We start from the raw sequence: 23,416 nt of genomic DNA, 5'->3' as shown, positions 1-23,416 counted from the left end.
TTTTCCCACTTGGAATAAAGAAAGAAAAGAATTATTAAATAAAGAAGCATTTAAGTAAGTCATCGTGGAAATAGGGACAATGATTTTTTTTATTATAAATTATACAATGTTATTACAATAATTATTAACAATCATTATATACTATCACTGCATCTATAGAAAATTGAAGGGTTTTATATATTTGTTGTTCTTTCTTATTGTTTATCTATACACAGAATGTTTTTGCATCGTATTTTTCTTCAACTCATGAGTTTTCTTCCTTGAAATACATGCATACCTATGATGCATGATAATGATTATAGGAAATCCCATAGGATCCCGAGGGGTCCCACAGGGCGTGGAACATGTAATCTCATCATCATTCGAATGCACAGGTGCTAAGTTGCCGGACTATACCGGGGGTAGGGCCAACAGTAATGAGGCGGAGGTGGGGGAGGTGGTGGTGGAGGTGGAGGTCCAGAAGGATAAATGTGATGCGGATGTGGCGGGTCCACCGTGACTCCTGCCTGTGCTTGACAAGCCGCCATTAATCCATGATAGTCAAACTTGTAGGCGTATCTCTTACCGTGGACTTTTGTCATTATGTTCTTATCGTAGTAGTACCTGTACGAGAGACAAAAAAAAAAAAGACAGGAGAATTAGATTTGCCGATTTTGTGGATCTTCGCCATTCCGGAATTTTGTGACAAGAAAATAAGCTTTTTAAGAACTTCTTTTACAGTCATGTAACGTGTATACATTTGGATGTATATAAATTTTCTTGTATCAAATTGATGTGCTAAATTCTCGACGAGCGATAAAATCAAAAAATGGCAAATATTTTTTTTAGACAAATGAAACAAATACTTCGATCGCCTTTACAACTATATTGACAATGAGAAAATGGAGAGAATCGCTAACTGCAAACTCGCGAATTTCGCCATTGATATCGATCGGGGGCGGCTCCGTGGGGGATGTTACAAGGTATACCTGAGTGCTCTCGAAAGTTTGTCGTAATTCATGTTGGGTTTGCTCTTGCGCTCGCCCCATCTTCTAGCGACTTCGTCCGGGTCGGTGAGCTTGAACTCTCCGTTTGAGCCCTCCCACGCAATGCAGGAGGCGTTCGACGAATCCGAGAGTAGCTCTAGGAGGAACTGCCAGAGCTGGACCTGACCTCCCCCGACCGACCCCGGGCCACCACTTCCAGAGCCAATCAGCGAACAAGTCCTCTGCAGGAGGCTGATCCGTTCTGAAATTGTGGAGAGAGGAAAATTTATACTTTGTGGGGCAACTCACTCCATTCTGTAGCACATCTATCTAGCATTCACACACGTATACGCTACACCTAGAAACCTGCGGCTCGGCGCCATCGGCGTCATGACGCTGTAATCCCATCGGGGGCGGGAAAAAAATTATACAAACAGAATATTAGGTGGGTGGCTTGCATATAGATGGAAACGTCCAATATAGACAGCTCCCGAAAGATTTTCCAAGTTTTTTTTCGCAGATGACACATTTCGAACATTTCGCATCTCTGCAGAATCCGCAGCCTTCGTTTCTGTCTTTGAAAATTTGTCTATTGTTTCAGAATGGAAATGATTTAAATTTTTTCCAATTTGCAGATCACATCTGTTGTTGCAGGTGTCAAGTCAAGTGAACAATCAAAGTACGGATATTTTATATGCATGCACGTTCAACTGCGACATACCGAGATAGTTGATTGCACTGCATACGAATAATTGCTGCCATTCATTTCGTATAAGGTGCAATGGGAAAAGAGTAGGTAATATAAGGATAATGTATCGGTTTCCGACGTTATACCTATACTAGCCATGGTTCTATTAGGCAAGCGAGCGATACTGGGAACTGTGGCAATTAAGTCGGTGCGGTTTGCTCTTTCAAGAGATACTATCCATCGGTGGTTTTTTTTTTTTTTTTTGCAGTATCCAATAACCCTTATATACGGAACGCATATGGCGGTCGTTTCTGTACATCAACCGAAGATTATACGGCCGTTAGAATATCAGCCTCATTTTTTATTTATATTTTATGCATGCATGGGCCGCGGGCGTTATCGCATGTGATCGCTCCTTGTTTGTCACTTCAACCAACGTTAGAATATTTGCACATTTTTATTTTCTGCACTTTAAATGGGCCGCGAAACGACTCGAAATGGTGAATTCACCCTGCACAATAAGTTCAGTTATTTTATTCTTTTTTCTGCCAGTTTTACTTCAGAAGGGACTTTAGGGTGAATCTGCAAGGAGCTATATAGCATGCTTAGCCGCTAGACGCGTGCGGGTGTATTATTATAAGATAGTGATTTGTCGCTTAAACGAAGCACCCACGTCCTAATTACGGGTTGAGCTTCTGCAGAAACGCTACGGTGAAGTCTCTTCCGTTGGGAGGAAATCCTCGCGGGAGCTAAGCCTATCATTATGCGGGGCGATCAAGAGAGAAATCAAACACCCTTTTATATATAGGTATATATGGGCACATATTTACAGGTATATATATTTACTAAATAAAATCGCGATAAATAATATTATATTATAAATTACTTAACGTTCTAGGATCTGTTTTTTGCAGCGAATCAAAAATTGAATGCCCTGTACGTTATATACAGGTAAATTTCATGCGAAACCAAAATGAAGGTGATATGAGTTGTATACACTATACTGGCATGATATGTAATTGACTTGATAATGTGCGATGCTAGACGGATGCAAAAGTTAGTATACCATTATAGAAAATGGCGGCGGTGGAGGGATGGAGTCTCGAGTCCTGCTGAAGTTGCAACGGGTGCGCCCTTAGTCCCCACATTACACCGATTCCTGCACTGCAGCAGCGGAACAATAGACACAGCATACATCGGTATAGTGGCCAGATATTCGCACTTTTTTGGTTGACTTTAGCATTGGTCCAGATTGTTCAATGATCTTTTCTTTAATTTCCATATTTAGTACGGTTTTTATTTTTGAGATTCTTATATTGTAGGTAACTTTCTCGTCCAGCAGTTATAACAGGCATGACGCGACGATGGTATAGCGATGTCGCAACCGGTGCAGACTCAATTGATGTGAGAAAATTTGAACCAGACGATTTGAAGATAATCACATGAGCTAGGGAAATGATTGGAGGTCTTCCGACGTCGATTTAAGTGTCGTTAATTAACCGTACTTGTTCTTGTTAGAAACTTGTGAAGAGAATCTCCATTAAGTTCCTATATTAATTCAGAGCTGAAAAATTCTTGATCAGACGATCGTTAATTATTCCATGCAAGGAATATAACCGAATCAATTTTATTTTCGTTATAACTGCAGCATGACGTTATTCGCCGACATTATATCGTATAAAAAATCATCAACCTTGATGGCGATGCACTGTTGGATATAAAGTTCAGACAAATAAGTTGATGTATAAAAGCCTTGAAATAATTTTGAGACGGGATAGCCGACGAAGGTTTTTTATTATATCTGACGGTGCACAAAAAGACGCGTTCTTGAAACCCCAATATACATATATATTTATATTGCGAATGACCAATGAAAGGCACCCAAGAATTAAAAATGGCGCTGATGATCGTTGCGAGAAAAACGTATAGGTATAGATATAAAGTTCGTGTACACAATATGGAACCGCAGACACATAAATCATCAATTGTTTGAGTCAGAAAAAAGGGATGTTGAAAAATAAGAAAATACGAAACGAACTAACCGATGCAACGTAGCTTCGCCATTACTAAATTTCAAACCAGATGAACAGTTTATCGGTATTTTATACAGTGTATTTAATACGCGAGAATCAGGTACCCGCACAACGTTCGTCGAAACCTTCTAGCATGATGATAATTTCGTGTTTTTTGATCGATATTTCAATCAGATCATAAAATGCCACTTTACCAGAGTCACATACGTATATTTATGCATACGTGATCCGTTGACTTTCAATTTTATAAATTCCGGTACACCCACGGACGTAGAGTATAACGTAAACAGGTATAACAGTTTCTATTTCCATTCGAGGCGTGATACGTTTATCCAGTATTTATATATTCCACTTCCGTACGTTACTGGAGCTTGTTCATAATCATCTAATGGCCGGATGCGGCGACGCCCGTTATAGATACTTGTAATAGTCGAAGGCTCGACTACTTTTTCCAGAGATATAGAAACTCGAGTTTTGCCGAACGTATATAACACAGGAAATAAAAGAATTAAGTTCACCAGTTGGTGGACAACGAGAAACTGAGCGACCTTTGCCCTGGCTCGTTTCAACCCCCAACCGCCCCGCCTGAAAGCTTTCCCTGGCGACCAAATCGCATCGGAGACGCGGGGTGCGTCGCGCCCCCTACGCGGAGGACGCGTCGGGATTCTGCAGAAAATCCAAACGAAATAGGTAAACATATACATATACACGTCGTGTGTATACATAAATCTACAAGTGTCTATGTACGACGTGATGCACCCCCAGTGCAGCGAAGATGTCAATTTACAGAAGGATCGTATACTAAAATATTACAACAAATAAACATGTGAGCATACAGGTGGAAAAAGTGGGAGAAATGAGGCTTTCATAGCCGTGTATGATGCGGCATATTATATAATATAGTAATCGGGATGAGGGATGAAAACAAGCGACTAAATTCCAGGATTTTCTCATATCGTTTGTATTTAGCAAGAAAGCTTGGGTGCCGGACGTCTTATATTATAGTGGAGGATTTTCTCCCTTACAACCCATTCTTAAGGGGTCCGATATAAAGGGCACTCCTCTTCTAATCCTTAAAGATATACCTAACTCCAATGTCATCCGGTGAACGACCAAGTATATAATTTCATATCGAATATGGCGAAACCCTCAAGATTAAATAGTAGAATCGGAGATAACATCAAAATTATAACGTAATTTTGGAGTACGATTGTAATCTTGACGTATATTATGATGTGATCCCCATTTTTGCAGGTAGGATTTCACCTTTTGGAAAAAAAAAACAAACTAGCAGTAAGCGACTAGTGCAGTGTAGATGTTCGCTAGACTCGAATATGTACTCGATATACGTAATGGGTGTGTGTATAGCTAGCTGCTGTCTATATCTTTCTATGATCCGAGGGATGTTTGAAGCTCATCAAGAAAACAATATAGCAGCACCCTGTGGTGAGCTTACCTCGACCCCGTCTCATTCCCCGCGTCGTACTCCTGGGGGTTGAAACCCTCCACCTCTATACCACCACGCTACCACCTATCAACTGGAAAAGCTTCCTCCGCCTCCGCCACCGCTGCCGCTTCACGCTCCTGTTTCCCCGGAGCCCCGCGACCTCCCCCCCATTTCTCTAAACACTCTTGATGGTTTATTCATGAGGAGACTCTTATACCGCGATAACACTGATTCATTTAATAAACGGCAAAGGGCGCCAGCGAGTACAACATTATTTAACGTCTATATATCTAACAGAGAGTCTTACCGTGTCAAGAGGTATACGAGAACCCTCGGTGACCCTTCACTATCTGATTTATCCCGTATGGCCCGTCAGGATTTATCCCCGATTGAATTGAACTCGGAAATATTAAGATACATATTGTACAACGATCAGGGATTTTTCTCAACGGCTAGAAAAGACTTGATTCCCTCATTTTTGTTCATCGCGTATTTTACTTTTTCTGTTTTCACTGTGGGTTCGTAGAAATTCTTCTTTCAATTAATTATACTGCGGAAATCAGTTTCGATTAATTACAGTGATTATGTGCTTATATTGTGTTAGCATAGAATGAGGAATTTTGAATTTATCTAACTGTAAGTGAAAAACACGAGCATAGTACGTTATAATAAGGTGTAAGTGAATTTTGAACGCCGGTTCAGATTTGTCTATCCAAATTAATACCATCAGACAGTCGATTGCCACGACTCGATTTCGGGGGTCCTAATACCTGTGAATCAATTAATTCGAAATTACACCAATCATCCAGCTTTAGAGAGAGGGGGGGATGATCCCTTGAAGCAGAAGGGATTGCCCTCGTGCAGTTTAAACCAAATAGCCTGCACTGATATCTGAAAGTATAATGTGGAGCGTTATATTGCCGATGGGCAACCCTGCAAAGGGGTCACGATCATACTTCCACATACATATACGTTTTATATTTTAGACCTACTGCGCTCGTACGTATCCCTCGAATATATTTCTTATTGGGTGAAAAAAGAGATTTTAGAAACCTACACAGGGCATTTCACGTCAACGTCGGGTTCTAATTTTTTCAGGTCCTCAAAAACATTGATTCTAAAATTTTTTTACAAACACGTAATGTGAATTAAATCCTTTTCCTGATTTCGAGATAAATAAATAGCTATTTTCTATGGATGGTCGGTAAACCTGCTTTTTTGACTACACTTGTCGATGAGAGAGGAATAAAAGTAATTGAACGGAAAATTCCTGGGCGAATTTTGATTTTCTGCTCGTCAGAGAAAAAAGAAATAGAAAAAAAAAAAACTGGGTGACGATCGGAATCAGAATCACGGTCGAGTTGACTCGGAATGCCCTGTACATTATAGCCGTGCGTCGTTGAGTTGAGGATTACCTGTTCCTGGCATGAGGTGAACGGGGCGAGGTGGTGGAGCGGTACAATATAAACGGGGTTTCCTCTTGTGTCCCATACGTCGGAACGCCGCCCCTCGACGGACGTGACTCGCGGGCGGAGTTTGCGACACTTGATCCTCTAATCCCTGGGATTTCAGCCATGCGCCGCGACGCCACAGCTGAAATCCTTGCCGACGACTCGACCTATTCGACCCCCTCCCCTCTGGAACACCTTCTTCTCCGCGCGCTGGTCTCTCCTCGCTGATTTTGACTTCTCGCGATCTACGCGGGCGTCCTTCTCAATTCGAACGTCCTTCGCGGCGCCCAACACTCCGAAGACTTTCGCGAAAAGGACGGGTCTTTCAATAAATTTGAAGTATCCGGCTTTCATGCTGTATCTATGATTGATGCATAGAAAATATTTAACGACGGCCACATCGCGGATCTTTTGAAACCGAAGAGCGGGCGAAGAACGTTATTTCGAAACGGTGAGATGACGAAGCCAAGGATTTCGAGAAGGAATTAAGATGAAGGGAAAAGAGCAATTTCACGATATTCCGATCTGGTATAATAATCTCACAATCGGTTTTCCATCGACCGGCAGTTACTCTGCAGTTACCACCGTGAAGCACAAAATATATTTCAATTCAAAGGACACTTCTTCGATCCTCAGTTGTTGAACGGTATAAACTGACGAATCAATTTCTCGACAACAGCTTGGTTCGATTTACTTCACACTCACTGATGTGAACACATAGATTTAATTCGCAATCGATGCGTGTAAAGTGTATAGAAAAATGGGACGCGGGACAGATCTTAGCCGTTGACCAGTACGGGTACAAAGGTGGCTATTGTCAGTCCGATATATTTACTTTTCGGACTGTTCTTATCGCTAATAGATCGCGCTCTCGTTAAAGATAAGAGGAAAGGTCTCCGCGCCCTTGGGAGCGGTTAGTAGCTTCCGGTCATTCCACGAACAGTCCAAAGCCGTAGAAATAGCGGACCCCTATTAACCCCCGTGAGCTGGACCCACTCAAGGCACATCGGATTTATGGCGCGAATTGACCGATAAGAATAAATTACGTCTCTATTTACTCAATCGTGGAATTCCGAACGGCGCAGTTCACGGGGTTTGCTCGATATATAATCCCCGGCGTGAAGGCAGCTTTTCATTTTTGCTTTTTACATATCGTGACATTTTGTCGAGGACGCCGATCGAGGTAAATATGTAGTTTTTATTTCATATAATGGCATACAATTTACTTGTATTCGATTTTGTTCCCTTTCAATTTTTTATCTCTCGGAGACTTCGGAACACAGTGGCCGGTGATTTCTCTTATATCTATACGACTTTGAGATTAACTTTATAGCGACTTTGACATTATTCATTCGCGCCACCGGCGCGTTAAAAGCTTCTCTGAATCGGCTATTAAACGGTAGACCTTTTCTTTGTGGGGGGTCGTAACTGTAATACAGTTTATATTCTTTCTCTAATCCCACCCGCGGCTACGAGACGCTGAAATATAATTCTCAAATCGAAGGTCCGAAGGTGTATGCAGAATATTTCTAACAAAATATGGCCGCATCGAATAGAAAGAATTCCTACACATGGGGTGCAGTGGATTTTACAGTTGCGAATTAAAATTTTTTTTTTTTTTCCCCCAACTGCTTACATGGTACATCCAGTCCAGATCTATCGAAGTCATCTAAGATTTTCCTTTAGAGAAAGTCGGAGTATCAGCTCATCGAACATAAAGAAGCTTCTCGGAATTACTCCGATGTCAAGAGAAAGTCGTAGATGCATGACCATATTTAAAGCAACCGTGAGATTTACAATACGGAAGTGAGCACATATTTGTTTTTATATTACATACTTGCGTTCACACTCATACGTATTGTCTTTCCATATAGATTCGGGAGGTGAAAACTTTTTTTTTAATAAATTTATAACTTCAAGGATTCATAGAACTCACCCATTTCGTTGCAGGGAAATTTGGTCATCTCCTGTAGGATGGGACTGGAGACTCCCGTGGCCTGAAGTCGTCGGTGGGCAAGATGGACAGCGAGAATATGTCCTCCAGGTAGACTTCGCCAGCGTTCGGCAGTCAAATTTAAAAGCTCTTTGCCTGTCGGTGGTAAATCTGTAGCAGAAGGTGCTGATTTCATCGAGAATGTCGTTTTGCACCAGGACACCCAAGACGTAACGTGACTTTGATTCCATTCCGATGGGTCTGTCGATAAGAGAATTAAAGAAAAAAAATCAAACGTTTGCATTACGATGATGGCTGAATACAAATTGACTGACGAAATTAGAGTTGTGTGAATACGAAAATAATATTGATTCGAGGGATGAACGTTACAGCGAGAGCTTTTTCTGGGTTTTCAAGTTCCGAAGCTGTTATATATCATATCGTAATTACATAGTTCACTGTAAAATGATGGCGATCGATATTAATTTGGCCAAGGGTGCATCCGGTCAATTTGTGCCGTTTAAAACAAGCTGCGATGAGAGAAGAAAAAAAAAATAAACCAAAATGAATGAAGAATAGTTCACCGGAACTCGCCCCAGTTCCACGTAGGTATCATATAAAACCCGAACCGACAACTTCACAAAAAATAAATGAAATGAGTCGAATGATTAGTTGGCCACAGCAAATTATTGCCTACGTAAGGGCTCGCATTTTTATAATAAAAAATGTACAAAAGGAATCTACAGGAGGATATTCCCACCCTCAAATTCAACGAATTCAATTCACCGTATAAATTAATCATTATTATGCGAAGAGCACGAGTTACGGCGAACAACGCAGAAATTTTTAAAAGCTTTCAAGTAAAATCCGATAAAATCTTTGTAATATGTTGTCGAAGAAGCATGGTAAAAACAAGGAAAATAAAGAAACGACGAATTCATTCACTCCGGGTTGCGGGAAAAAATATTTCGAAATTCTGTGTACGAAAACGTAACAATTTGAGTACGTGCGATCACTTGTTAGCCGAAATTCCATTCGCGTTATTCTCCGAATTCTTATAGCTGTATTTGTGTCATGATTCAGAGTTTTATTTGCACTATCCACAAGTGATATAAATCAGTAGAACCGGAGGCGAAACGTTGCACCGTGACAATTATGTACAAATATTATCGAGCGTAAACATTTTATGCTCCATCAAATTATATCGAGCTTGACTTGGAGCACACCGTAACAAATAGTCGCACTTATGATCCCGCAAAGCACTCATCTTCCACCCGTCGGACGCCATGCACGCATCCACAAAACATTACGTGCAGAAATTCACATTCAGTAACAATAATAGTAATTATGTTAATGATGATAATAAAAAATAATGTGGGTCTCTTGAAGTTTCGTAACACCCATCAAACGAACACCGTGATTTTGTCCATTGATTTTTTTGTTCTGAAAATTTTTATTTGACAAACGTGCTCTGGTGAAAATTTTTTGCAAATATTTTTGAAATCGATCGTAGCACTGCATTTTTCATTCTATGTAGAGAGAGTAAAATATAAAGCACACTCACCGAAAGGCACCAAAACAAGTTCATCCGTCTGTTCGGTAGCGTCAACGTTTTGCTTTTTCGACCTTTCCGGTTTCACCTTACATCCGGTTTTATTACGAACACCAGTTTCTTCCGTGCGCTGCATGATATTTCTGCACTCGTCGTCCTGGTGTTGCGAAGTTTGCGAGGTTCTAAGCAGCTGAAGGGTGTTCGGCAGACGCGTAGAGTCCTCGAGCCGTTGATCATCTTCATCGTTTCGAGTTTCACGTTCTCCACAATGCACCCGCGGCTCCGTTCGACCGGCGAAAGGTTCTCGAGATCCAACAACCCGCTCGATCCCGGACGAGAACCTCGTAGGTCGGGGACAGGACTCGTTTGATCCTGACACTCCACGTAATTCCTCACTTGCACTGGATTCGCACTCAACTTCGTCAAGCTCCCCACTGTCACTGCGATTCGGTGAAACCCTTTTATTTCCGGTGATATTTTCTGCCTCCCTTTTTGACCGGAACAAACTTTCTTCCAGTAAATTCTCCCGATGACGATGAACACCGGCGTGGGGTCCTCCGTCAGGATGTTTGATTCGCGAAGCACTCCCGTGGAATATTGAACCGGGCCAGGAATCTTCGTGTTCCTGATCACGAGGTTGCCGTCCACCCGGTGAGAAGTCGCCGTTTTCTTCGGTAGTCCCGGTATCGAGGAGCTCCAACTCTCGGCGGAGCGCCAGGTCTGCGTCGAACATCTCTCCATACCGGCAAACTCGTCGGTAGTTCCTGGTCTCATCTAGAGCAGTTACGTTTTTATCCAATTCCTGACTCACCGAGGACCACCGTATACTCTGCGTTCCGGCCTCTGTACCAGTTGCCGCTGAATCACCATAATTTCCGGAAGTATCCGTCAACTGTTTCTTCGTTAAATTCAACGACGACTCATCGAGATCCGTTGGCGATTCGATGTAGGAAAAAGGCTTAGCCCTGGCCAATCTTCTGGGATTTCTTCTGGGATGACATTCCGCGCGAATAATCTTACTCGGAACCGGAAGAGTTGGCGCGAGATGATTCTCGTTCTTCGTATTATCGGGTATCAGTTCCTCGCAACTCGTTGTGTGACGTAGTCCCGCATTAGGTGGAGATACCGATGTTCGTGCATCTCTTCGGTTGATCGTAGCGGATTCCAGATCCCACGGGATTCTGGAAGGGAATCGATAAACGGCTTCCGCGGAAACTGCTGAACGAAAGTTTTCTTCATCTTCACCTGTCGACGACTCGCGACTGTCTTGACGCCAGAGTAACTCACCGACGCCGGTATCGCGTTGCAGGTCGTCCGGCTGACTGCGTTGCTGATTCATGGACATCGATGACTCCTCAAAGCTACATCCGGTCGCTCGTTTCAATGGTAGCTACTCGACGAATGGATTCCCGGTAATTGGAATCATCCGCCTTCCGGGATCTGGTGCGAATATCACGCGGAGTCTGATTTGGAGATTGTATTTTCCAAACGTGCTGGCTAGCCGCGTAGACTGGACCCGTGTACTGCGGCACCGTCGGCAATCGAGAGACTAATTCACTCCGTACTTTTCGGAGCTATAGTCGCCCGCTTATAACAATTTATAAACGAGAGGCACAGGAGATTCGATTCGATCTTCCGTTAGACCATATCATTAAATCCTGATAGAACAATACCGTGTGTCATCGATGCCGATCGGAGTGATTTATCCGATCCTCTTTGGATCCGGCTGATGATTCCTTACGTGCGTATGCACACCTTGTCTCTTGAGGCGTATTGGAAAATGCGGCGGGTTTTTTCTGGTTGATTTTTGTTTTTGGCGCGAATCGGGTTCCTCTGCACCTGATTGTGAGTTTCAAGGTGCTTCTCGAGCGCGCCGGGCAGGATTGAAGTCAGGCGTTGGACTCGGTTCCTGGAACTCCTTGCGAAAAACAACCGCGAATGCTTATAGGTATATGAATACGTGGTGTATGTACATTCACGGCTGGACAATTGGTATAATTTATTTTTATTATGCTCGGTTCGAGTGAAGGATTACTTTAATTGACGTTTTGTGGATTACGAACCGGCGTCCTTGACGATGTCGAGAGGCAGGCAACAGGGGCTGACTTTTTCGCGCTGCTTTTGATTTTGCAGGTATAACTGAAACCTGCAGCGGGGTTACCGATTCCAACTATCGGGTTCTCTGAATCGGTTCTACGGAGGTAGATAGGCTAGATATTCGCGCTGCGTTTGATCCGGAGGCTGCATAAACCGACTATTTCTTCCAAGAATTATTTCTCCGCTGCAGTTTGTTCGGGCGCAACATTATGCCACCACTTGGTCCGGCGTATTTCCCAGATCTGACGTCACGCGGGTTCGCACTCCGCAGCATGGTTCTTCGGCGTGAATGGACCGAAATCTCGAGGTTCTATTGGTGAAGAACAAATCGCCCGCGGGTTCTTAGAACCAGAGGAGCGACCGTTCGGGGGGCATGCAAGGCTCGTTGGCTGAATCATGACGACCGACGAAGAGCAAAAACGACGCGCGTGCAGGCACCAGGCGTCCCACGATATAACGGGGGTATACTAGGCCTGTTTCTCGACGCCAAAGATTTTCTTGGCTAATCGCTCTTTTGGCGATACAAAAATAAATATGAACCGTCGTCCGGTCCATTGATTTCTCGTAACCCGTAAGCGGGGGCGGCAGCTGCAACGGCGGATGTGGTTTTCTTGTATTTCAGCACACGCTAATACGGCTTACGACGTACGTCGCGGCGTTACGCGTCAGGCATTTGCGGTTTGATATTATCAGTCGGCGAAAACGTGGATGTTTTCGCAGAGTTAGTCATCTCAACGTAGCGAAATATGGTCGACGGGCGTCGCGACGGCCTTCGTGACGTCGTCAAGTACACATATGAGTATAGGTATAATGAAATTGGCTCGTTACCAATCCACGGAACCACAGAATGGAACGCTTCTCTGGCGCTAAGTAATTGAGGAACGATCAGTACTCCGTGAGTCGTGTTACCGGAAATTCTTATGACGCGTCAAAGAAATGAAACCCTGTCAATCGCCGAATGGATCCCACGAAAATCTTCGTCGCACTGCCAAAGATTTCAGTTTCCGAGAAAACAGGAAGAACACCCGCGCTTATGTCGTAAACTACAACAGTAACTGTTCCGTGGTATTTTTTCGCTGTATGAAAAAAGACAAAAAACTTGAAAAAAAACGAGCTGTATGTCGAGCCAAGTGTCGCGCCAATTGTCGCGTTCTTTTTCGATCTTATGAAAAACGAAAAACTCTATCGGCGAGCAGTGACAAAAATACGCGATTCGTGTTTTTCGTATCTAGTTCAATTTTAAGCGACTGATAAAATGCCCATTGAGAATGAGATTTAGGAAATTAGCGCAATTTTAGAAGAAGTTCTGATCGAGTTGACGTAATCAAGCGGCGTCATGTGGATGGGTGACCCTAGTTAACGACATGATTTATGAGGCAAATTGGGAAAAGTCGACAGCAGTGGATCTGTCGTGGCGCCTGCGGACCAGCAACTAAAATGACAAACGAACTGCGTTGACTGAAGATTGGTACATCATTCAGGCGCTGAAGAAGTGACTCACACACCACAGGACTCTATAGTTGTCTCACGGGACCACTTCAATTATCAATCGATGAGTCAACTAGCCCTGTGCAGTTGATATTAGTAATCTTTCAACGTAAAAATCGTCACTAAAATTACCCACGTCCTTGGAAGTAGGCGATGTATCAAAACGAAAAAGTCGAGATCTTAGTCGTAGCATAGATATGATCGTAGACTCCGACATTTGTGTACCGTTAACCGTAGAAATAGTTTCTGTATATTCGACCTTGAAGTTGTGCAATTTTAGAGAATTCATTTAAATTATAAATGTCTACAATTCTTTGGCCCATTTGAAGGCGTGAAAGATTTGTTTTCGGCACGTTTCTTCGAGCTGTTTTAATTGAGAAATTTCTTAAAGCTAAACTATCTTGTCCCGAATGTTTTCAGACGCATCGTACGGCCTCTCATAAAAGCAAATGGTTCGGTCCAGGTCTGAGGAATTGTTGAACGGATTCCTTAGAATCTGATGAGGAAAACCGCGCGTTTGTTCAGTGACGTCACGTACCTGCTCGCGTCCTGAAAGAGGTATGGGTGGATCAAGAAGTGGGGGGGGTGGGAACGCGCCTCGCATACCTGCACCAAATATTACGTCTGATCATTTTATCTCCTTTTTTTTTGTATTTCATAATTCGCCGTTGGTATGCAAATTATGGATCTTCCAGATTAGGAGGACCGTATCAGGACTCGATCAATCGTATACTAGTACTAGTATAATAAAACTTTCAGTCATTACATTAGCTTGAATTCGTGGAACATCAGTTGTAATAGTTAGCATGAGAAATCGTAAAAATTTCAAATGAATTACGCATTTTGGTTGGTGGCCTTAGTCATACCTCATATGAAACTTTTCAAATTTACTTTACTGATCATGAGGACGTATTTCAAAAGTGAGCCTGTTCTCCGGGTGAGAAGGGGTTTGGGAATGCGGGACCATCGAAAGAATTTCGGTTCGTTAAAGATTTCGGATTTCAAGGTCATTGACCCGAAAATCAGACCTGGATGTCTGATGTGCGGTATTATAGGAGCCCGCAACGACGTCCTGCAACTCTCCGTTCACCTGCATAGCATAGCTGCCGCATACCTTGGCCATGAGTGGGCAGCTGGAGCTGTAACCGCTAATATCCCCATTGGCCACTGAACCGATCTTCATTCTCTCACGGTTACGATAATGAAATCCAGAAGAATATCCTCGCGAATTTAAATAAAGAAGCTGGTTTAGTAGGTCATGCTGAGGGCACTCGTACTATACAATCAAATTCAACAAGCCGTTATATACAATTTTGCTATTCCACTGATTAATAGGTGCCGTTAATAAAAGATTATATCTTTTTATGATATAGTACAATTGTACGTACTATTATAATGACTTGAATACTCCTAGAGAAAACCGTGAAATTTTTTATGTTATATTTGTTGTGAACCTTTTCTACGGCCTGACATACTGAAAATTCATTAGCTAATTTAATTTTCAGTTCCCAGCAAATCCAGAGATATAAAAAATAAATTTTTGTCCCCACCGGGCGGAAAAAAATAGTATACATACCATGGGCCCTAGGTGTGTAATATACTATAAGGCAGGAATAATTGAAGAGAATACAAATTTTGTCCTATTTATCCATTTTTTTATAAATACTTTAACTGTACAATGTCATAATAAGACGTTCATTGTATTTTATCATCATTTCCAAATGAAGATTACCTAGTATAATGTGTTTAAAGAGCTGTATGCAGTAATAAATGTGAACCTCTGCAAGATTTGTGATCATCCTTTTAGGTAACTGTGAGCATTATTTCAGGCGTCAGGGCGTCTGTAAGAGTACGATATATCATGCAAACCCGTTATCTAGAAGCTGCATGATTCCTAGCAGCGATTTCGAGTTGTAACAAATGAACTATCGCCGTTACTGCATCCAACTCAATCTTATGAAATCTATAACCAGGAATAATGATCAATGTTTCAGACATTACTGATTCCTGACTTTTCCACAGTCTCTAATAGACTCTGAAGATGTGTTTCAAATAGTTCGCATCTTATAGGCATTTCGAGGGAGTAAAATGGATTTTTCAATGCATAATCTGCGTAGAGTTCATAGACACGTTTTAATAAGATGTCCATTCCTGCTTGAGTGGGTTCAGCAACTACCATGAATTTGACACCAGTTAATGTCTGATAGCAATACAAACGGAATGTGTCTGCTTCCAGTACTTCGATTCCAGAACATCTTGGTTCTGGACTAAGCTGACTGGCAATGGCGAATAGCGGATAGAACATTGAGGCCAGAAATATTTTCTCATTTGTTGTCATCTTAGATCTGCTAAATTTTAACTGTATTGGATAGTTTTCGGGCTTCTCTAGCATATCCAATACGTCTCTCCCATCTTCCAGTTCACGACCATTCACAGGGTTCCCATTCACAGACGTCAAAACATGGCCCACTACAAATGTGAGAATTCAAATTCAAACAAAGAATGTCAATTGAACAAAATATCAACAACATAATAATTTTAGGTCAAATATGATTTACTGCTAAACTTGAAAATAATAACATCATGCATTAAGCCTAGGAAATGATTTTTACCTTTGATGCCGTCCCTTTGCCCGAATGCAACGACAATCTTTTTATTTTCATAATTTAAATGTATGTCTAGCGGATACGTGAACGTTTTTTCGGTCTCGACTTTTGGGACATTGTGATCATGATTGAATATTAATCCTCCAGATTTTGAAACAATATATACACCGTATATGACCATTTTCAACTATGACCACACAGCGGAGGTTAGGTTGAGTAACTCATCTGTCAAACACAGCTGCACAGCTGCACAGCTGATTTTACATCGAAATCGAAAATTTGAGTACATGGAATCGATTGTCGCTCGTCGATTCAAGAATCACACACGTATAAAGTACACTGTGTACGTGAGTTGTGTACGTCAGAATTAAAAGGAACGCAGTTCTGAGATATGTTTTTCAAAATTATCTGTAAGCTGATTACCGTTCAAATGATTGGAAGGTTTTCATGATATTAAATTATACGAACAAACAGTTTTCTGGAATAATGTGTGTGTACTTTTAAAAAATTTATCACTTGCACTTTGAACTACGTATATCGATCTCTATAATCATGTTGTATCGAAAATGTCTACTACAGGCTAGGTGAACAAAAATATTAGCATTATTTATAATTTTGTCCGTATACAATAGTGTAATGAGAAATGGACAACATAACGGTAAGTTGAATACTTATTACATTCATTATATTGAATCATCATCTCTTCAACATTTGTAGTTAACTTTATTCTAAGTTTTTTATTCACATTATGGAACACTTGAATCATTACAGCTATGATTTTTTCTGTTTTTCGATATTAATACCTTGTACATTCAATCTCATTACTCGAATATTTTTGGCATATGTCTGATGTACATTCTGAGATACCCACATATAAAACCGAATCCTACCTTTGTTCTATATCAAAATTCTTACAGCTATGAGTCGCACACAGTTTTAATGATTTTGTGTGTCATCATTTGTCTAGGATAGATTTAAGTTTTGCATTTTATTACATATTTTATAATTTCTCTTTGTAAATAGGCTTATCACAGTATGGAAGTTGACACTCAACCTTCATCTTTTCTGATCCACTTGGTTGTTTGGTCAATAAACAAAAAGCCAAAATTATCAAATGCGTTTTTTCTTTCTCTAGCACTCGCCATTGCCCTTTCTTTCATTTTAGTTTCATGTTGACGAAGGATTAAAGATCCAGTACTATCATACTTTTGCAACTTCACATTTCTGAGTACATTGTAATAATAATAATGCGTTCAATATTGTCTAATAAATTTTTTTGTCATGAAAGTTATGAATTTAGATTTAGATAATAATGGGTGTACAGAACCATTTCATAAATTATGAATATGAGTTGAATTACAGGGTATAGTGCGGGCCATGTGTCGAGGTTTTGTGGACAGCTTAAAAGGTGCGCTGGTTCTCTTTTATATGGATAAACAGATGAATGAGAAAGCACTGAAAAATTCTCCAGTAAGAGCAGATTCGAGATCCAGAAAAAGAGACAGCAGTACAACCAGTCCAAATAAGCAACCAAAACGACAACAGTACGTCGGTTGATAAATTTGGAGCAAATACTAGCCAACAGTTTCTACAGAGTAGTAAATTCTGTGTCTATTGTTTGTAGGGAGTCTAAAGTACTGAAGAGAACAATACAATGTTGTGCATTAAATGGTGGAGTATTTTGGGCTAGTATATTCATATTTGAATGTGGAGTACTGCCTTCTCTCAAATATTTATTGACAATTGTATTTGGAGACTCGTCAGGGATGGGTCTCATGATCTGGTCCTGGATGAAACCTTTTCTTTCAATCACTTTTGGGACCATATGGGTTCTACCACTTTTTTTACTCAGCAGGATAGTGAACAATTTATGGTTCCAGGTATTTATATTGAATATTTGCTCCGATATTCATTTTGAAGAAAATTAATTTCTATGCAACAAGGTCTCTAGAAAAAGCATGTGTGAGATAAGTTTTTCTTCCATTTCCTAGGACATAGCAGATAGCGCATATAGATACAGGCAAGGTCGGCCCCATTTGTTATCGAGTGTGAGTAAACTAGTAGCAGACATGCTTTTCAGCGTGTTGGTCCAGGCCCTTTTTCTGGGTCAAGGAATGCTGGTTTCGCGAGTGCCTCTTCCTCCAGTAGGTGATCTTCTTGCCCTTGTGCATATGTGCCTCCTATATGCCTTATACGCCTTTGAATATAAATGGTTCAACATGGGCTGGGAGCTACACAGGCGACTGACGTTCATTGAAGGGAATTGGCCTTATTTTATTGGATTTGGGCTTCCACTTGCCATTGTAACTCAGCTTCCAAATTCGTATGTTATCAGGTAAGAGTTGATCATCATTTTTTCAACAACTACACATATGAATACTCAATAAGCTTTATACTATGTACACGCTTTTAATATTCTTCTTTCAGTGGGTGCGTCTTTTCTATCTTGTTCCCTCTGTTCATTATAAGTGGAAACGAAGCTGATCCAGTCACGGGTGTCTGGTAAGCATAATGCTAAATCATACTGTTGAAATCAGCTTCAAGATTGCCAATCAGTTTTTTTTCAAACAGCATGTTTATCTTCAATCAGAAACTTCCTGATTATAGTGGATTATTATCGTGCTATATAGCTCAAACTTTTATGCTTCAATGTTGCAGTGATTATCCATTGAAACTCTTCTCACCAGTCATCGCCATAGCCAATACGCTGTTTAATAAAACTATTCGGCCAGCCAACAGGCGGTGACAATTGAACAAAACCACTGACTCACCCATTTTACGTACTCAACACAATATGTAAACGTGAAAGACTTATGATAAGCTTATACGATCTGCTGATCTACAATATGTTGACATTTTTATATTTGAAGCAGCTATTTCTACGTGAACACCAATTGTTGTTACGCCATAGTAATATTAAATTTACGTTAAAAAAATGGTGAATAGGTCACTCAAGTGGCTTTGTCTTTTTTTTTACAAAAAGCTCACAAATCAAGAATTGTGTCCAGAATAGAAAAAATTAGATTTTTTATGCACTATTATTCAGACGATAGGGCTTCATAATTAATTTTTGTATAAAAATGCACTTGGCCTGATATAAATTGGCTACGATTTTTTTACAATGTTCGGAATTTTCACGGAAGTGTGATGTCAACTTAATGCTTTTTTGAGGTAGGCAATACATCTAAATTGTGATACTAAACTTTCCGCTGTTGGATTTCATCAAACACAGTTTAGAATAATTGAAAATTGTCTATTAGCTCATGCATATATTTGTAGTAAGAATTATTGTATAGTAATAGTAACACTCCTAGCACAGATATCAGCATGATTCTAGTAAATGGATCATGTGTTGGTTAATCGACTATTCGTGAAAATTAACTTTAAGAAGCCGCTACTCTTAAATCAAAAATTGATAAAAAGCTTTAAGGTAATTAGTGTTCAATTCACTGTGTATAAGAAGCTAACTGTACATACAACGAATGCTATAACACCATATAACACTGAATACGATAAGCTGTGAGTGCTAGTGGTACATATTAATCAAAAGGGGAGGGAACGAAAATTGTAATTATAGTTAGATATGTAATTAGTTGTATTTTTTGAGAATATTTATGGAAAGCGACTTGAGTCAGTAATTAATAAGTAATATTATACCTATCTATGTGTATGCATATCTGATCTTATAACGCCGTGCATGCATGACTATATTGTATATAGTCCTCACCGTAGAACAGAGTCCTCAAATATCATTCTCTACGTCAGCTACAGCACGGACGTATGAGGATTGAAAGAAAGAGAGAAAAAGAACAAAATTATCTCATCATAGATGGATGAAAACTTAATACTGCTTTTTAGAACTGCATTGGAAGTCCAGAAGTTGATTTTCTTAGTGAAATTATTTTGTATAATACACGTAAATGAGAGCAGATGAGGACCAAGGCAGATCACAGACTCAATATTTGGATCAGCAGAAGTTTGCTAAGAGACAGTAAAGATATTTCATGGAGACGATTGATTTTTTTACCATGAAAAATATGTTGCCAAAAGTGGAAATGAACTTATACTGTACTCAGATATAAAAGGTGAAAAAAAGTCTTGTAGGTTTAATCTCAGTGAAAAATGAGAAATAACCATATCATAAAATATATCGAAGAGGTCTTTGGGTTCATGCGAAAATATCTTTGCTTTGGTGGTTTTGATATAAATATGGGTGTAGCATAGCATAATTAGTAATATTATACTTATACGAACGTAGAAACGTGTAATTTGTTGCTTTGTAATATGCATATGTTTGAGCTCGTGCCTGATTAAAATTAGTGACTATTATTCAGATGAGTGAAGAATAGTCCGTGTTATATGCAACTTCTATTATAGATTTTTAAAGAATGCATTTTAGGACTAGATTAACAGCGATGCTTTTTAAGGTGAAATCATGCGCGTTGTGAAGGAATTTCAAGATGGATTTTATCACCCATTACTTGAGTCAACATAAATATTTAAATCATACAACAGCATCCGAGTGATAAAATATCTAACACAGTTTGAAACAGATTGTTTGTACAGACTTTTCCATACCATTATTGTATGTATTGAAAATGAGAAGTTGAACTATTTGCTCTCTTTTAAAACGAACACAGATTGATTCGGTTCTATCGTTGCAAATGCTCGAAAATTTTTCGAATCATCCTACGAGACTTAATAATTATATGAAATTCAGAACTATGAGTTAGGTAAGTACACATGTTTAGATTATTCTGCGTCCATCGATGTCATCAAGTGTGCTTTGATATGTCGTGATTCAATGGAAACGGGAAAGTAATTTTGTAGCGTTAAGTCAAGAGAAAAACGTTTTGTTACCAACTTGTGATATCTTTTTATGTTATCATTATCAAATGTGAGGGGACGCCAATTGTACATATGAACTTGATGTAAAATAAATGTTTTTGTATATGACTTTTCAAATAATTTTTCAATTACATTTTTTCGCAAAATACGACTAAAATCTATCACTATACTTGGTCAGATCGAGTCACCGTATAGAAATACTTAATTTATTTGGATTCTAATGGTACAACATTTTGGTAATACACTTCAAGTCTTACGTGAACTGTTGATCTGGACGTGGGAATCACATTAGGAAATCTTGAAATGCGAGGAGTTCATGGTCTGGTGGTTCCTCCTTTATTCTGTAACCACTGGGTATTGCAAAAGTTCTGTGTAATGCAGAAAATCCAAGCCCAGGATCTGTTTCTTCCTCTACTCCAGGACTCGACGCATGGTCAGTGTTTTGATTCTTGCACACCTATAATCAGGTATTTCTCATTATAGCTTTATCATTACTCGTGTAAAGTCTTGATCCAAACTGATGTAGAAATACTGAATCGTCATTTCACTGAGAATTTTAAATCCAACGTCATTGTCCTCAACCTACCTCAAAACGGATGGATTTGTAGTTGGCAAGTTTTCGTGTACCGGGGGAACTTTGTATAAGATTCTGGATTGTTGGATGAGAAATGCCAAAGAAGTCTGCTCCCCTTACAGGAATGGAACGGAGGGTTGGTGAGATTGCAGCTAAGAGTCTGGAATGGCATTCATCGGGAGTCAAACCAACCAATGGTTGGTCTGGATCGCTATCCGAAACGATTTCAAACCTGTATGGGATGAGAACACATAGGTATTGCAATCATTTGGCATATCACAAGAGAGTTTCTTGGAATCCTATTTCAAAAATAATTCAATCACCGTGGGTTAATGCCACCATCCAGAATTTTGCAAGTATATAAACTTTTGGTGTGGGCATCTCGCAAACTAGCAAACATTCTGGTACTGCAATAGCCAACTGGATAGATAAGATCTTCAGTATGATACGCAATTCGATCAGAAACAACTTCACCAAGGGAGTAAACAGTGAGATCTCCAAGAGCAATAGGGAACACGGGTCGTCCGTGAACATCTAAAGGTATGAGCTGTACAACACGACGCATAGCCTTGGAATACCGCTTTGGTTTACTTTTTGTTTCTAAGAAAATTCAAAACACAACATTATTCCATGTCTAAAGGTGGCAAACGATTAATATGCACCTAATGCTTCAGTTGAGTTTCTTTTTTTAACATTTTTCTTTGGAGTTGTTCCTTCATGGCTCGGAGATGGAGATCCCAAGTTATTTGTCTGCGATTTGGTCACAGTGATCATAGGATCTATTTCACCCTGTTGTTGGTATAGCTTACGCAATAGGAAATGCCTCTCTTCTTTCACCATCAACAGGTTTTCTTGCATTTGAGCAACTTGATCGCAAAGTGCAGCATTCTCCTGTTAATATGCATGACTTCAATTGAGGGAAATAGTATCCACACATGAAATAAATTTATTTAGTTAAATATCCGGATACTCACGAATACTGTGTCTTTGACAATTCGTTTGAGCTTTCGATACTTTTTCTTATATTTTATATTCTGCTGTATCTCCAAGTTTTTATGGTATTCATTGTAGTAGGGGTTGTACGAGTGAGCCATTGCGATTGACTCGGTATCACTAAAATCTAGATAAGTTATATCGTTTATAATTATAGAACACTCTGCTCTCACACAACTCTCCAAGTTTTTTTCAATTTTGTGTCATGCGAATGCACTCGTATTTTCGTAACCTACAAAATAGTGCATGCAGTAAACAAGTATTGAAACCAATTGAAACGTAAATGCCAGAGGTGGCGCTACATCAAAGTCCAGAAAAGGCATTCGTGGATTCGTTGACTGAAGATTGGTATCAGTCAACGGTGGATCGGTGTTTTGCGCACGGCCAATGGCACAGCTCTGCGACGTGTCTTCGATATTTGAAATTTAAATATGGGATTTCCCATCCTGTTTGCGTATGCAAGGGGACTAGTTGGGAGATCATTGAGGGAATCCCGATAATCCTGGTGCAGGTGTGAAATTAAAGAAGGGAATACCGTCCCTACTCTATGCGCACTTGATTAATCCTATAAAAAGGGGGCCTGCAGCGGTAGAGGCATCAGTCAATCCAAGTCGTCACTTGAATACCGCTCCTAAGCAGCATACAGAGAGATATACGCAAGATTATCAGCGACCACCACGTCTGAATATTTCCGAAGAGGATCATCCTTTCTAAATAAGAAAATCTGCGAAAAAGGTATGT

The 23,416-nt window shown here is 40.2% G+C and overlaps 4 protein-coding genes across 4 annotated transcripts; 1 reads left to right on the top strand and 3 right to left on the bottom strand.

Moving 5' to 3' along the window:
• Positions 1-75: 75 nt before the first annotated feature.
• On the bottom strand, positions 76-12,692 carry LOC125499800. The gene is made up of 4 exons (XM_048649402.1): positions 10,082-12,692; positions 8,521-8,778; positions 969-1,227; positions 76-603 (listed from the first exon to the last, which is right to left on the bottom strand). Exons 1-4 carry the CDS (start codon positions 11,412-11,414, stop codon positions 378-380), a joined length of 2,076 nt encoding a protein of 691 aa, XP_048505359.1. The 5' UTR covers positions 11,415-12,692; the 3' UTR covers positions 76-377.
• Positions 12,693-15,292: 2,600 nt separating this feature from the next.
• LOC105684664 (trafficking protein particle complex subunit 4) lies at positions 15,293-16,598 on the bottom strand. The gene is made up of 2 exons (XM_012398207.3): positions 16,267-16,598; positions 15,293-16,123 (listed from the first exon to the last, which is right to left on the bottom strand). Exons 1-2 carry the CDS (start codon positions 16,439-16,441, stop codon positions 15,645-15,647), a joined length of 654 nt encoding a protein of 217 aa, XP_012253630.1. The 5' UTR covers positions 16,442-16,598; the 3' UTR covers positions 15,293-15,644.
• Positions 16,599-16,626: 28 nt separating this feature from the next.
• On the top strand, positions 16,627-21,216 carry LOC105684663 (etoposide-induced protein 2.4 homolog). The gene is made up of 6 exons (XM_012398206.3): positions 16,627-16,918; positions 17,623-17,804; positions 17,885-18,140; positions 18,252-18,595; positions 18,688-18,762; positions 18,919-21,216. Exons 1-6 carry the CDS (start codon positions 16,904-16,906, stop codon positions 19,004-19,006), a joined length of 960 nt encoding a protein of 319 aa, XP_012253629.1. The 5' UTR covers positions 16,627-16,903; the 3' UTR covers positions 19,007-21,216.
• On the bottom strand, positions 21,187-22,967 carry LOC105684662 (transforming growth factor beta regulator 1). Its single transcript, XM_012398205.3, has 5 exons — positions 22,657-22,967; positions 22,345-22,573; positions 22,006-22,282; positions 21,695-21,914; positions 21,187-21,565 (listed from the first exon to the last, which is right to left on the bottom strand). The coding sequence occupies exons 1-5, from the start codon at positions 22,774-22,776 to the stop codon at positions 21,392-21,394; spliced, it is 1,020 nt and encodes a 339-aa protein (XP_012253628.1). The 5' UTR covers positions 22,777-22,967; the 3' UTR covers positions 21,187-21,391.
• Between the last annotated feature and the right edge of the window lie 449 nt (positions 22,968-23,416).

This window comes from Athalia rosae, chromosome 2, assembly GCF_917208135.1.
Source record: "Athalia rosae chromosome 2, iyAthRosa1.1, whole genome shotgun sequence".
Lineage (NCBI taxonomy): Eukaryota > Metazoa > Arthropoda > Insecta > Hymenoptera > Athaliidae > Athalia > Athalia rosae.
Note: the sequence above shows the minus strand (reverse complement) of the source record. Positions and strands in the feature narration are given on the sequence as shown.

Bases quoted from the DNA above. Each gene is read 5' to 3' on its own strand.
- LOC105684663 (XM_012398206.3), top strand. The intron at 18,141-18,251 runs GTATTTATATTG...TCCATTTCCTAG, and splicing joins TGAACAATTTATGGTTCCAG to GACATAGCAGATAGCGCATA. The intron at 18,596-18,687 runs GTAAGAGTTGAT...TTCTTCTTTCAG, and splicing joins CCAAATTCGTATGTTATCAG to TGGGTGCGTCTTTTCTATCT.
- LOC105684664 (XM_012398207.3), bottom strand. From the start codon at position 16,441: ATGGTCATATACGGTGTATATATTGTTTCAAAATCTGGAGGATTAATA. The intron at 16,124-16,266 runs GTAAAAATCATT...TCACATTTGTAG, and splicing joins GCAAAGGGACGGCATCAAAG to TGGGCCATGTTTTGACGTCT.
- LOC125499800 (XM_048649402.1), bottom strand. From the start codon at position 11,414: ATGTCCATGAATCAGCAACGCAGTCAGCCGGACGACCTGCAACGCGAT. The intron at 8,779-10,081 runs GTGAGTGTGCTT...TCTTATCGACAG, and splicing joins ACTTGTTTTGGTGCCTTTCG to ACCCATCGGAATGGAATCAA. The intron at 1,228-8,520 runs GTGAGTTCTATG...CCACAATTTCAG, and splicing joins ATTTCCCTGCAACGAAATGG to AACGGATCAGCCTCCTGCAG.
- LOC105684662 (XM_012398205.3), bottom strand. From the start codon at position 22,776: ATGGCTCACTCGTACAACCCCTACTACAATGAATACCATAAAAACTTG. The intron at 22,283-22,344 runs GTGCATATTAAT...GAATTTTCTTAG, and splicing joins AAACTCAACTGAAGCATTAG to AAACAAAAAGTAAACCAAAG. The intron at 21,915-22,005 runs GTGATTGAATTA...CATCCCATACAG, and splicing joins GATGGTGGCATTAACCCACG to GTTTGAAATCGTTTCGGATA.